Source organism: Scyliorhinus torazame, chromosome 1, assembly GCF_047496885.1.
Source record: "Scyliorhinus torazame isolate Kashiwa2021f chromosome 1, sScyTor2.1, whole genome shotgun sequence".
Taxonomy (NCBI): domain Eukaryota; kingdom Metazoa; phylum Chordata; class Chondrichthyes; order Carcharhiniformes; family Scyliorhinidae; genus Scyliorhinus; species Scyliorhinus torazame.
Window position 1 is genome coordinate 291,036,850 of NC_092707.1, and position 14,945 is coordinate 291,051,794.

Genomic DNA, 14,945 nt, shown 5'->3' on the forward strand with positions numbered 1-14,945 from the left:
CGATTGGTGCCCCCAACCCAGCCACCTCTTGCTCCTCCACCCTCGGGAACCTCAGTTGGTCTAGGAATCATCTCATCCCTTCTTCCCCCACTGGGGGCTGGGATCTGTACAGCTCTTCATAGAAGGTCTTGAATACCTTGTTTATTTTCTTTACGCTCCGAACCGTGGCTCCCCTTCCATCTTTGATTCCCCCTATTTCCCTCGCTGCCGTCCCCTTACGGAGCTGGTGTGCCAGCATCCGACTAGCCTTTTCCCCGTACTCGTAGGTCGCCCCCTGTGCCTTCCTCCACTGTGCCTCCGCTTTCCCCGTGGTCAACAGGTCAAACTCCGTCTGGAGCCGTCGTCTTTCCCCAAGTAATCTTTCCTCCGGGTCCTCTGCGTATCTCCTGTCCACTCTCAAAATCTCCCCCACTAACCTCTCCCTTTCCATGCCCTCGGTCTTCTCCCTATGAGCCCTGATGGAGATTAGCTCTCCCCTGATCACCGTCTTCAACGCCTCCCATACCACCCCCACTCGCACCTCCCCGTTGTCATTGGCCTCCAAGTACCTTTCGATACACCTTCCCACACACCACCTCATCTGCCAGCAGTCCCACATCCAGCCGCCACAGCGGGCGTTGGTCCCTCTCCTCTCCCAGCCCCAGTTCCACCCAGTGCGGGGCGTGGTCCGAAACGGCTATGGCTGAATACTCCGTCCCCATCACTCTCGGGATGAGCGCCCTGCCCAGAACAAGAAAATCTATCCGGGAGTAGGCTTTGTGCACGTGGGAGAAGAAAAAAAATTCCCTGGCCTGCGGTCTTGCAAACCTCCATGGGTCCACTCCCCCCATTTGATCCCTAAGCACCTTGGCCGCCGCCGGCCTCTTTCCCGTCCTTGATCTGGAGCTGTCCAGTGCTGGGTCCAGCACTGTATTGAAGTCCCCTCCCATTATCAGGCCTCCCACCTCCAGGTCCGGAATGCGCCCCAACATGCGCTTCATGAATCCAGCATCATCCCAGTTCGGGGCGTATACATTTACCAACACCACCCACGTCCCTTGCAACCTACCGCTCACCACCACGTATCTCCCTCCATTATCCGCTTTTCTGGGCCAGTCCCGTGTCTGCCCATTATCTCTTTATGTGGCTTGATGTCATATCTTGTTTCATAATGCTCCGCTGAAGCACCTGGGATGTTTCATTCTGTAAAAGGTGTTCCAAAGGTATGGTTGAATGTTGGACAGGCATCGTGACAAACCAGAGATGATCGAGAACGATGGTGAAATAGTATTGGATGTTGTCTGATTGTGCATTTTGGATGATATCGCTGAACAACAACAAGCAGTTGAAGCATAGGGGGTGGGGTTCTCCATCCTCACGACGGCCAGAATGCGTTCCTGTCCTCACGACGGCCAGAATGGGTTCCCCAATGGGACGTGAAATCGGGCATCCGGGAAAAATCGGGATCCCCTCTGAATATCATGATCACACTCTATCGACTGCATCAGCTCCGGGTAAACTTGCTCCAGAGGCTCAGCATCTAACTGGTACCCAGCTGGGTCCTGGGATCCTGCAGTCCTCCAACTGTTGTTTCGCCTGTGGTTCCTGCCTCCACCTGATGTGCATCAGCACTGTTGAATGACGATCCTACTGGAGAATGGACATGTGGTCAGCTGGGGGGGTGGGTCAGTCTGTATGGCTTTAACAAATCACATGTGACAGATCATCTGGGTGGGAGCCGGTGGATCCTCACCTCTGCGCCATACGCCAGCCTCTACGTTGGTGACCAATCTGTCCTCGGCCACCCCGCGACCTCCAGGGCCCGTTCCTTATAGGGGGTGAGGAGTTTGATGTTTGGGCCCTCTCACATCTATTATAGCCCAACGTCTCCTGTGGGGACACAGAGGGGGAAATATGAGCCGCACGCTTCATTCATCGGGGTGAAGGGAGGGTGGGGGGGGTGTGGGTGACAGTGCTGGACATGGGTGGGCCAGGGCACGGTGCTGGGCTAGTGCCAGGTGCATTCTCATGGTGGAGCCGTGTCAGGGGGCTGGTGCCAACCCACCCGTGCGGCCACATGGAGGTCATAAATCATCTTAAGGTACTGGGTGTCGGTCCTCCTGATGGTGCTCCCTGACCTGTCATTCGCTGCCACTTCCTCCCAGGCAGCACCGGCTGCCTTGTGGCTGTCCCTCCGAGTCCCTTGGGGGAACAGATCATCCTGTCTGGTCTTGACCATGTCCAACAATCTGGCCAGGTCGGAATCCCCGATTCGTGGGGCTGATCTCCTCAGTGGCATGGCTGTGTATTATGTTGGGTTTGCTCTACAGGTTCTGTTAAAATGCACTTAATAGCGGGGAGCTGGCAGATGCGGTCGCGGCGAATCAGCCGGCCGGACTATCAATTGCGGTGTGAAGCCCGTGGGACCTCGTTAAGTGCACCAATTAATGTTTGATAACCAGTGACAGCCTCGCCAGATCGAGTGTCGGGAAGCTCTCAGCAGTTCCCACTCGCTACCACACTTGGAAACTTTCCCATTAAATTGCGCCCGCAGTCTCACCAATGTCCTCTTTAACTGAAGCATAGCATCCTTAATTTTATGTTCAATTCCTCCTATAATAAAGGAAGGCATTCTATTATCCTTCTTGATTCCGTGCTGTACCTGCTTAGCAACATTTTGTGACTCATTCGCAACAATGCCGAGAAACTTCTGCACCTTGGAATTCTGAAGTTGTTCTCCATTTAAGTAATACTCTGCTATTTTTATTTTTCCTTCCAAAGTGAGCAACTTCATTATACTCCATCTGCCAGATTATTGCCCACTCACTCAACCCGTTTGCAACCTCCTTATGTCAACTCGCTACATATGGGGCAGCATGGTGGCATAGGGGAGGCACAGGAGCGGCACGTGGCACAGTGGGTCGCACTACTGCCTCACACTCCAGAGTCCCGGGTTCAATTCTGGCCTCGGGTGACTGTCTGTGTGGAGTTTTGACTGTCTGTGTGGAGTTTACATGTTCTCCCCTTGTCTGCGTGGGTTTACTCCGGGTGCTCCAGTTTCCTCCCATAGTCCAAAGATGTGCAGGTTAGGTGGATTGGCAATGTTAAATTGTCCCTTAATGTCCAAAAGATTAGGTGGGGTTACTGGGTTATGTGGATAGGGTGGAGGCGTGGGTTTAAGTAAAGTGCTCTTTCCAAGGATCGGTGCAGACTCGATGGGCTGAATGGCCTCCTTCTGCACTGTAAATTCTAGAAAATTCTTTCTACCCATGTTTGTCATCTTCAAATTTAGCTACCATGCATTCACTCTCTTCATCTAAGTTATTGATGTTAATTGTAAAAAGTAGAGGCCCCAGCACCGACCCCTGCTAATCAGAAAAAAATGCATTTATGAAAACATTCTCTTTTCTGCCAGCCAACCAATCACCTTTCCATGCTAATATATTATCCCCACACCTTGAGATTTTATTTTCCAAGATAACCTTTGATGTGGCACCTTATGAAATGGAAATCCAAATATATTATGCCTACAGGCGCCCCTTAATCCACAGCACAAATTACTCCTTCAAAGAACTCCAATAAGCTGGTGAACTTTGATTTCCCTTTCACAAAACGATTCTGACTCTTCCCAATTACGTGGAGTTTTTCTAAGTCCCCAGTTATAACCATTTTAATAATTCATTCTAATACCTTGACAGACGTCAAGCTAACTGGCCTGTAGTTTCCTGTTTTATGTTCCCTGCTAGCTTACTCTTGTACTCTATTTTCTCCTTCTTAATTAATCTCTTGGTCCTCTTGCTGAATTCTAAACTGCTCCCAATGTTCAGACCTGTTGGTTCTCTTTAAAAAAATAAATATTTTAGTTCAACAAGTTGAAGGAAAACATCATAGTGATAAATACTGCAAACAATTCCCCCCCCCTGCCCACACACCAGCTGCTGGTCACGATCAGATCTCGGAAGATGGTGGTGAACTGCTTCCACCTGGATTGGAACCCTTCATCTGGCACCTTGATGGCAAATTTAATCTTCTCTAAATGTAGGAATTCTGACAGGTCGGCCAGCCAGTCTGTGGCCTTGGGCGACGTTGCCAATTTACATCCAAGCAGGAGTCGTCGCTGGGCTCTCAGGGAGGTTAGGGCATTGGCCCCCCCACCCTTCCCAAAGAGTCCTGGCTGTTTTGACACCCTGAAGCTTGCCTCTAATGGTCATGGCTCCACCTTAACTCCCATGACCTCGGACATGGCCTTGAAAAAAGTGGTCCAGAACATGATCAGTCGTGGGCAGAACCAGAACCCTGTGGGAGTGGTTAGCTAGATCCCCCTGACATTGCTCACATTTGTCTTCCATATCCAGGAAGAACCCACTCATGCCTGGTCAGGTGTGCCCTGTGCACCACATTCAGCTGTATCAGGCTTAACCTTGCGCCTGAGGAGGTGGTGTTCACCCTGTGCAGGATCTCGCTTCAGAGTTCTTCCACTATCTTGATGCTTAGTTCTTCCTCCCACCTCTCTCTCGTTTCGTGCAGTGGGGCCCTTACCTGCTCTAGCAGTCGTCTGTAAATATCCTCGCACTTTCCCTCCCATAATTTGTCCTGTGATAACAGTCTGTCTAGCAGGATGTGTCGGGGAACGATGGGGCCTCTGTGGAGGAAGTCCCATAAATGAAGTTACTGAAACCTGTTCCCTTTCAGGAGCTGGAGCTTCTCTGTTAGTTCCTCTAGGGTTGCCACTCTGCCGTCTACGTACATGTCTCTGACCCTCAAACTCCGACACCCTTCCTATCGTCTTCATATTTTATACAAAGCATCCATTATGACTGGAATGAATTTGTGGTTTTTGCAGATAGGGGATGAGACGGATATATCTTTTAGCTTAAAGTGGTGTCTAAGCTGGTTCCAGGCTCTTAGTGTGGCTATCACCACCGGGCTCATTGGGTCCTTGGCCGTGGAAAATGGGAGAGGGGCAGTGACTGGTGCCCGCAGAATAGTCCCAATACAGGAGGTCTCTTCGAACTACATCTGTTCCGCCCCTGCCTCCCCAGCCATAAGACCATAAGACAAAGGAGCAAAATTAGGCCACTTGGCCCATCGAGTCTGCTCCGTCATTTAATCATGGCTGATATTTTCTCATCCACATTCTCCTGCCTTCTCCCCATGGAGCTGGTTTAGCTTACTGGGCTAAACAGCTGGCTTGTAATGCAGAACAAGGCAGCAACGTGGGTTCAATTCCCGTACTGGCCTCCCCGAACAGGCGCCGGAATGTGGCGACTAGGGGCTTTTCACAGTAACTTCATTGAAGCCTACTTTTGACAAGAAGCTATTATTATTATTATTATTATTATTATTATTATTATTATTATTATTATTACCCCTGATCCCCTTATTAATCAAGAACCTATCTATCTCTGTCTTAAAGACACTTAGTGAATTGGCCTCCACAGCCTTCTGCGGCAAAGAGTTCCACAGATTCACCACCCTCTGGCTGAAGAAATTCCTCTCATCTGTTTTAAAGGATCGTCCCTTTAGTCTGAGATAGTAGAATCATAGAATCATAGAAGTTTACAGCATGGAAACAGGCCCTTCGGCCCAACCAGTCCATGCCGCCCAGTTTTTACCATTAAGCTAGTCCCAGTTGCCCGCACTTGGCCCATAACCCTCTATACCCATCTTACCCATGTAACTATCTAAATGCTTTTTGAAAGACACAATTGTACCCGCCTCTACTACTACCTCTGGCAGCCCATTCCAGACACTCACTACCCTCTGAGTGAAGAAATTGCCCCTCTGGGCCCTTCTGAATCTCTCCCCTCTCACCTTAAACCTATGCCCTCTAGTTTTAGACTCCCCTACCCTACCCCTAGTGTCCTCTGGTTCTAGTTTTTCCTACAAGTGGAAACATCCTCTCCACGTCCACTCTATCCAGGCCTCACTGTATCTTGTAAGTTTCAATAAGATCCCCTCCCATCCTTCTAAACTCCCAACAAGTAATGACCCAGAGTCCTCAAGCGTTCATTATACGACAAGTTCTTCATTCCAGGGATCATTCTTGTGAACCTCCTCTGGACCCTTTCCAAGGCCAGCACATCCTTCCTTAGATACGGGGCCCAAAACTGCTCACAATACTCCAACTGTGGTCTGACCAGAGCCTAAGACAGCCTCAGAAGTACATCCCTGGTCTTGTATTCTAGCCCTCTTGACATGAATGCTAACATTGCATTTGCCTTCCTAACTGCCGACTGAACCTGCATGTTAACCTTAAGAGAATCGTGAACAAGGACTCCCAAGTCCCTTTGTGCTTCTGCTTTCCAAAGCATTTCCCCATTTAGAAAATAGTCTATGCCTAAATTCCTCCTTCCAAAATGCATAACCTCTCACTTTTCCACATTGTATTTCATTTGCCACTTCATTGTCCACTCTCCTAGCTTGTCCAAATCCTTCTACAGCCCCCTTGCTTCCTCAATACTACCTGTCACTGCAGTACCTTCTTCCAGATCATTAATGTATATTGTAAAAAGTTGTGGTCCTAGCAGACCCCTGAGGCACACCACTAGTCACCGGCTGCCATCCTGAAAAAGACCCCTTTATCCCGACTCTCTTCCTTCTGCCAGTCAGCCAATCCTCTATCCATGCCAGGATCTTACCCTGAACACCATGAGCTCTTAACTTATTTAACAGTCTCCAATGCGGCACCTTGTCAAAGGCTTTCTGGAAATCTAAATAAATCACGTCCACTGGTTCTCCTTTGTCTAACTTCCTTGTTACCGCCTCAAAGAACTCTAATAGATTTATCAGACACAACCTCCCTTTGACAAAGCCGTGCTGACTCAGTCCTATTTTACCATGAACTTCCAAGTGCTTCGCAATCTCATCTTTAATAACAGACTCTAAAATATTACCAATGACTGAAGTCAGGCTAACCGGCCTATAATTTCCCGTCTTCTGCCTCCCTCCCTTCTTAATCAGTGGTGTTACATTAGCTATCTTCCAGTCCTCTGGGACCCTTCCTGTCTCCAGTGATTCCTGAAAGATCATCACTAATGCCTCCACAATTTCCTCAGCTATCTCTTTTAGGACACTGGGGTGTAGTCCATCCGGTCCAGGTGACTTATCCACGTTCAGACCTTTCAGTTTCCCCAGAGCCTTCTCCTTAGTAATAGTCACTGCACTCACCTCTGCCCCCTGGTTCTCCTGGAGCTCTGGCATCCCACTGGTGTCTTCCACCGTGAAGACTGATGCAAAGTAACTATTTAGTTTGTCTGCTATTTCTTTGTTTTCTATTATTACTTCTCCAGCCACATGTTCTAGTGGTCCAATGTCTATTTTTGCCTCTCTCTTACCTTTTATATATTGAAAAAAACTCTTCCTATCTTCCTTTATATTACTAGCTAGTTTGCACTCATACTTCATCTTCTCCCCCTTATTGCTTTTTTAGTTGTCCTCTGCTCGCTGTTAAAGGCTTACCAATCCTCTGGTTTCCCACTAATCCTCACCACTTTATCTGCTTTTTCTTTAGCCTTTATGCTGTCTTTGACATCCCTCGGCAGCCATGGATGCCTTGTCGGTCCCCTTAGCATGTTTCCTCCACCTCGGGATAAATTTCTGTTGCTGTTCCACGGTCTTCTCTGCTAGGCTCCTTTTCCAATCAACTCTGGCCAGCTCCTCCCTCATGTCTTTGTAGTTACCCTTATTTAATTGTAATACCATTACATCTGATTGCAGCTTCTCCCTCTCAAACTGCCGGGTAAATTTTATCATATTGGGGTCACTGCTCCCTAAGGATTCCTTCACCTTAAGTTCCCTAATCACCCAAAGCTGCAGACTGGCTGTCCGACCTCTCGGAATCTCTCCAAATGGAGAAAATCAAATTTGCCATCCGAGGGTCAGACGACGGCTTCCACAGAACGTGGGAGCCATTCATCCAATTGTTCCGGGACCTGTTTGTGGCCAACGAACAAGCAGAAGAATAGCCAGGTAGCCAAGAATCAGGGAAAATAGCCAAAGCATGAGAGGGAGAGATAGACCGGGAGGGGGGAGACAGCTAAATCTAAAAGGACGGAAAGGCGAACCACAGGGGTGGGGGGGGGGGGGGGGGGGGGGGGGGGAGAGACAGGGAACAATAGAGGAGAACCAGGGGGGGGGGGGGGGGGGTAGGGAAACGATAACAAACTTGGCATCCACAGGAACAGAGAAAAAGGAGAATACAGGTGGAAGACGGGAGGAACAGCTGAAGCGGAGGTGAGCGCGAGACGGCAGCGAAATCCGTCCGGGAGAAGCAAGTGACAACACCAACACCGGACCCATTCGAGTATTGCCCTCTGTAATTGTTTCTCCGGCACCCAAATGTATATCTGCCCCCCCCCCCCAAACAAACAGATGCCTACTTATGTGTTGTAAATAATTTTGCCAAGTGTACAGAGTTGTTGCTGTTGAGCTGGTGCATAATACCCTACTAGTTACTGTATTTGATTTTTTTTATTTATTTCTTATTATTACCTTTTATTTGTAATATGTTTGTGTGTGCCCTTCTCTTATATATCATATCCTGTGTACATAACGGCAAATATACTTTGTTTAAAAACCCAATAAAAAACATTTATTTTTAAAAAACGGGTCTGATCTTCTGCGACCACATCTGGAAAGCAACTCTCCAGTTTTGCTAGGTCTTTGCCAGATTGGTCCCAATCTCCTGATAGACGCAGACAGTGTGTCCGTCCCATTTGTACGACCGCGTGCTCCTCGGCCAACTCAGGATTTATTCCTTATCTTGGTACTTGTGCAGCCTACGATTATTGCCTGCAGTGGTTCCTCTGGTCTCTGCTTTTGGCAGAGCGACTGTGTGCCTAGTCTACCTCTGGGGGTTTGCCAAAGCCGCCCTCATTGACCAGTTCCCCGAGCATCTTTAAAAAAAATTTTTTTTTTACAAACATTTTGTTAATTTTATAGCAATAAAAGATACAAATACAAATGTAAACATAGTTCAGTGCGGAACGCATTCCTCCATCTTCCCGAGCATCTTTGATATGAACTCGGTTGGGATCCTACCTTCTGTGCCATCTGCCTGATGATCCGGATGTTTTGGTGCCAGGACTCGTTCTCTTGGTCATCTATCTTGGCCTTTAGTGTCTTTTGGGTTGCTGTAACCTCGTTATCCTGGCCTCAAGCGAGGCGGTCCACCCATCTTGCTTGGTGATCGCTTTCTCCACTTCCTGGATCGCCTTCCTTGGGCCTCCAGTTGTCGCTCCACCCTGTCAATTGTTACCCATATGGGGGCCTGCGTGGTCTCGATTGCTGTGTTCGTCGCTGACATTAGGCCCTCCTTTACTGCCTCCCTATGCTTTTGGAGTTCAGTCGAGGAGAACATTATCAGCGTCTCCGTCGACGACTGGGATGGCGCTAGCGCTTCTGCTGGGTCTACCATTTTCGGATTTGCATTTCCATGCGGGTCCCCCAGTTCCAATGTTGGGTCTTCCCCTCTCTTCTTTGCTCTTCTTGTGACCTGTTGGTTCGTCGGCATCCCAAACCGGGCAAGTTGTTAATGGGGGTTGTTTGGACTGATTTTTAAGGTTTGGTGCCCGTTCCTCTGTTCAAAAAGTTCCAAAAAGGACCTTGCAGGCGGGAACCATCTTTCGTGCAACTGCTCAGCTCATGGCCACCACCTGAAGTGATCCTGTTGTTTTTCTTGGCCAATTTCTATGCTTCTTCCTTGGATTGAATACTATCTCTAATTCCCCTTGTAAGCCTTGGTATGGCCAACTGTTTGCTTTTGTACCAGACTGAAATATACAATTGTTGCAGTTCCCCCATTCGCCCCTTGAATGTTTGCCAGCACCTACCACAGTCATCCTTGTAAGTAACATTTCCCACTCAATTATAGCCAGTGCACGCCTCATATCATTTTAGTTTCCTTCATTTAGATTCAGGGCCCTCGTCTCAGAATCAACTACATCATTCTCCATCTTGATGAAATATTCTATCATATTATGGTCGCTCATCCCCAAGGGGTCTCGTACAACTAGATTGCCAATGATTCAGTTCTGATTACACAGTACCCAGTTTAGGATGGCCTGTTCTCTAGATGGCCTGCTCACGAGATGACCTCTCTAGATGGCCTGTTCTCTAGATGGCCTGTCTCTCGATGGCCTGTTCTCTCGATGGCCTGTTCTCTCGATGGCCTGTTCTCTCGATGGCCTGTTCTCTCGATGGCCTGTTCTCTCGATGGCCTGTTCTCTCGATGGCCTGTTCTCTCGATGGCCTGTTCTCTCGATGGCCTGTTCTCTCGATGGCCTGTTCTCTCGATGGCCTGTTCTCTCGATGGCCTGTTCTCTCGATGGCCTGTTCTCTAGATGGCCTGTTCTCTAGATGGCCTGTTCTCTAGATGGCCTGTTCTCTAGATGGCCTGTTCTCTAGATGGCCTGTTCTCTAGGTGGCCTGTTCTCTAGGTGGCCTGTTCTCTAGGTGGCCTGTTCTCTAGGTGGCCTGTTCTCTAGGTGGCCTGTTCTCCAGGTGGCCTGTTCTCCAGGTGGCCTGTTTTCCAGGTGGCCTGTTCTCTAGTTGGTTTCTCAGCATGTTGGTCCGGAAAACTGTTCAGGTATAGGCCATATTAATAGTACAGCCCTAACTTTCCCCAGTACTGGTGGTGCCTGTGCCCCACAAACCAGAGCCCACTGTTAGAACTGTTTGCTGATAATTGCAATATGAAATTCCATGCACAATTCCTCACATAAAAAGCATTCCCTGCTGACATGCAGTAAGGTTTGGACAATGTTCAGAGTTTGTGGATAGTAGCGAGTAACGTTTATGCCAAAAATAACCACCTTCCCATAATATTCAATCGCGTTACCATTGCTGATTTCTCACGATCAATGTCCTTGTGGTCACCATTGATCAGAAACTCAATTGGTCATAAAAGAATGATTAGTACTTTAGAAGAATTTTTCTGCTTCTCTGAAGGAGGTTCAGGTTATTGACCATTGCACCGTCCAGGTGAATCTTTGTACCATCCAAGTTTATGATTATTGGCTTAAAATGCATTATTCCAAGTTGTGATGTTAGCCACCGCTTATTGAATGAGGAAATTCAGCAGGGTTATTCTCTGGAATAGTCACCAGGTTTCTCAACTTCGATTCAGTTACACCTATGTTATTATTCTTTGCCAGGTTCCAGGAAAAGTAAACAATGTCAAAGTGGTGCAAATGTTTTTAATATGAATGGCAGTACAGATCAATCCAAAACATTATTAATAATTGTGCTTTATTGTTAAATCTGGATCCTGGATCTCAATTGGAATACAAATCTAAAAGAGACAGAAGCATGTGATTACCATCCCTGGCAGTAAGCTCATATCATAAATTGAAAGCATGCAGATTAGATGCTTGTGATTCAAAAGGCTTTCTCCAGTGGCCTTCTGTGAAGAGGTTCACAATGTGACTTTTGACCTTGTCTTTCGTTCTATATTATTATTAGAAAATTAAAACAGAGATTGCAGCCCATGAAACCAGTTTGGAGGAAATGAAGATGAAAAATTTGGGGAGCCTACCTTTATTAGATAACAAGCCCTATTCTCATGGTGGCACTCAATTGGATTTGCTTCAGGTATGAGTGGATTTGACGGAAGATTGAGTGACTTTGAATGCTGCGTTTTGGAATAATTGAAACAAACTATGCATTTGTTCTGGTCTTGAGCAGCATTTACCTTAATTCTGAAATGTAGATTGAATAAAAGTTGCAATTCAGAAGCAGTTCTATTGATTCCAAAATTCACATAATTCATAATAAAATGCAGTTTTTATTTGTCTAAACAGGAGAGGGGTAGGAGACATGACCAGTGGGAGCGGGGTGGGGGGGGGGTGGCAGCATGCTGGAGGAATTGACAGATGGATGGGAGCCCTGCACAGGAGATGAAAATGTATTTGGGCTGATGGGGGTGAGGTGGCATGGGACGGATGGAATGGTGGAGGGGGTAGTATGAGGGAGTGGCATGGGATGAACAAAATGATATGGAAGGGATGGTATAATGTGAAGTGTATGGGAGGTGGCATGGGAAGGGCAGGCTGGGATGGAGGTGATGGCATGGAATGTATCAGGTGGGAGGGAGGGGAATGGCATCGGCGGAGTGTCATGGAAAGTATGGAATGTCATGGGATTGGGTTGGCATGAGAGATGGGAATAGCATAGGAGGGGTGGATGCGATGATGAAATTGGATAAATGTGCCAATTTGACTGCAAATGTTTTGTGGATCTCTGCATGTTATATAAGGACTCTGCTGCTTTGGATTAGTTTGGACCAGTGTGAGCATTGCTCACTTTTTCACATACACTAACAATAAAGAAAATCAGTCAGAGCTTTCTTAAACTGATCATGAATATCTGTGCAATGCCGAATTCAAAAATTGGATTTGTAGAATTTTTAATCCAGATGGTTTCCAATTTTTAAACTCAAAGCTCTTTGGGGTATAACATACAATATCATAGATTAGAATGTTTTTTGGGAGAGACTTTTAGATCATACCCTGTAATCATTATGTTTTTCAAAAAAGACCTAGAGGTTTAATTTGATTATTGCTGAAAAAAGAGATATGCTGTCAAAGCTTTGCACCTACACTCATCAGGATTAATACCTAATCCCAAAGGGAACAATAATTTATACAGGATAAAAAGAGGGTGTGATTGGTTGGCAAGTGGACTCTGATTGTCAATTACCACCCCTTGTGCATTCCCCATGGCAACCCACCTACCAATCAGTGTCCACTTGTCAAAGAATCAGCACTGTCCTTCCATGCAGTATAAATTGTTGTTCCCTTTGAGATCTGGGGTGGGATTATCCATTAGCCGATGCCGAAATCAGGAATGGCAATTGGGTGGAGAATCCGTTCCGACGCTGAACTCCTGGCAGGCGCCGATTTGACGGCAAATCGCAATGCTCCAGCATCTCGAAAATGGTGTCAATGCATTTCACTCCATGTACAGTAGGCACGGTTTGCATATCATTAGCAGGCCCGACCCACCAATCTCCTGGGCCTCCGCGATTCTCCGCCTCCGATGGACTGAGTTCCCGACGTCATGGTTCACTTCTGCTTTTAAAAATCGTGAAACCGGCATGGAGGCTGCTGAGGGAGTGAGAGGGGGTACGGAAGGTGTTCAACATCGCCATAGTTTGCTGAAAGTTATGTCGCTGGCCGGGGGGGCTTCTGCCAGAGCCAGGGGGAGTAGTGGGGGGTGGCCAGGCGGCGGGGTCGAGGTGGGCGGACAGGGAACACCTTTGCTGCAGCCTTCAAGGCAGCCATGCAGCTGCGCACACTGCTAAAAGCCTGCTTTGAACCTGGTGCCGTGGGTCGTATAGGTCCCCCCCTGGATACCCTCTGGCCCCAGCCAACCCATCAGCTCTATGGACACACCCCAGCACAACCAGTGCAATTGTTTTGGCTGGGATAAGTCTGTGTCGGGAGTGTAATGTGTATGTGCGGCTGCAGTTTGTCAGCCTCCCGAGTGTCAAACATGTATCCGGCAAATCCCGTACTGTTTTTCATTGGAATCGATTGTGTTCCATGCGGCACCAGTGCTAGCCCCTCAACAATAGCGGAATCGGATCAGGTGCGGCGCCGGTTTTTGTCGGAAAAGTCCACGGATTCTCCATTGGCGTCAACACTTAGTCTCAGAAACGGAGAATCCCGCCCCTGATATTTTTGTGATTCTGTCCTGATGCGTGCAGGCCGAAAAGCTTTGACAACATGTCTCTTTTTTTTTTTCAGCAGTTCTCCGGTTCTGTACTACTAAGCGACTATTTAATTTGATTCATGATTTTGTCTCCCTTCAGCCTTTCTCAACTTTATTAATTTCCTACATACTCGGTCATCAGGGCCATGCTGTCTTTGTCTGAGAATTTCAGTTGAATCTCAGGATCTAATTGTGAAACATTTATAGCTCAGCTCTCAGTTGAAATAAGTTTGTATGTTTTACAGTTCTGGTTTGTATAAATGTTGACATTTTCAGCTACTAATCCTAAAACTGTAATCTGTTTCTTACTTGTGTGTATCTCTATCTCCCTATATCTTTTTCTTTAGGGCTTTGCTGCATTGAGGACTCTAACCGGTAGTTTGAGTTTTCATTTTATTCTTGTTTGTCTTTGTCTTTCTATGTGTGTGTTCTTTTGTATACATTGCACATTATTAAAATTATAATTTTCTTCTAAACCTGGGTTTATAAAGTTTTTCATTATTATGGGCTGCAAATGTATGTGGCATGCAGCTCCATCTATAGTTTAAATCTCCCACCCTGTTAATTTGCATATAGCCCAAGTTGCTGATATTTCCTTTTCTCTTTTTTTAGATTGCTGTATATACTTTATTTTCTTGTAAACTTAACAAAGTATAAAACATCATTCAGCTTTTACTGTTTTGACATTTTTGTATCATTGACAGAGGAAACTTCGGGAAGTGTCAACAAAATTCCAGCTTTTCCAGAAACCAGCAAATTTTGAGCAGCGTATGCTAGATTGTAAAAGTGTGTTGGATGGCGTGAAAGCAGAACTGCACGTGTTGGACATGAGGAGTGTTGAGCCTGAGGAAATACAGCCCCAAATGGATAATTGTATGGTAAGGATCATGACCTATTCTGGAGCTGAAATAGCCAGTTAGCCCATCAAGTTTGTTCCTGTACAAAACAGGAAAATATCATCAGGCTTGTTGATGTTTTGTACAGTGCAACTATGTACATCATTTATCCAGCCCACAACCATGGGTTCTAGCAGAGGCTAAAAAAAAACAGTTATAAATGAGGAGCTTCAAATGGGGGAGATTGCAAAGTTGAGGGACAACAATAATTTGTACTTATTTTAAAAAAATATATTTTTTATTCTCCTTTTTCACATTTTCTCCCAGATTTACACCCACCAACAATAAACAATAATCAGTAACAAATATGTCAATCCCCATATCAATAACAACGATCCCATCCTCCCACCAAACCCC

The 14,945-nt window shown here is 46.8% G+C and overlaps 1 protein-coding gene across 5 annotated transcripts in view; it reads left to right on the forward strand.

Annotated features, from left to right (window-relative positions):
- Positions 1 to 14,945, forward strand: part of utrn (utrophin) — a 770,758-nt gene that overhangs the window by 290,661 nt on the left and 465,152 nt on the right. For 4 of the 5 annotated variants that reach the window (XM_072507465.1, XM_072507476.1, XM_072507484.1 and 1 more), the window contains exons 31-32: positions 11,443 to 11,571; positions 14,397 to 14,570. In XM_072507465.1, the coding sequence (XP_072363566.1) occupies positions 11,443 to 11,571; positions 14,397 to 14,570 (303 nt within the window). The remainder of the gene's footprint in view (positions 1 to 11,442; positions 11,572 to 14,396; positions 14,571 to 14,945) is intronic. The other variant, XM_072507470.1, reaches the window with a different exon arrangement.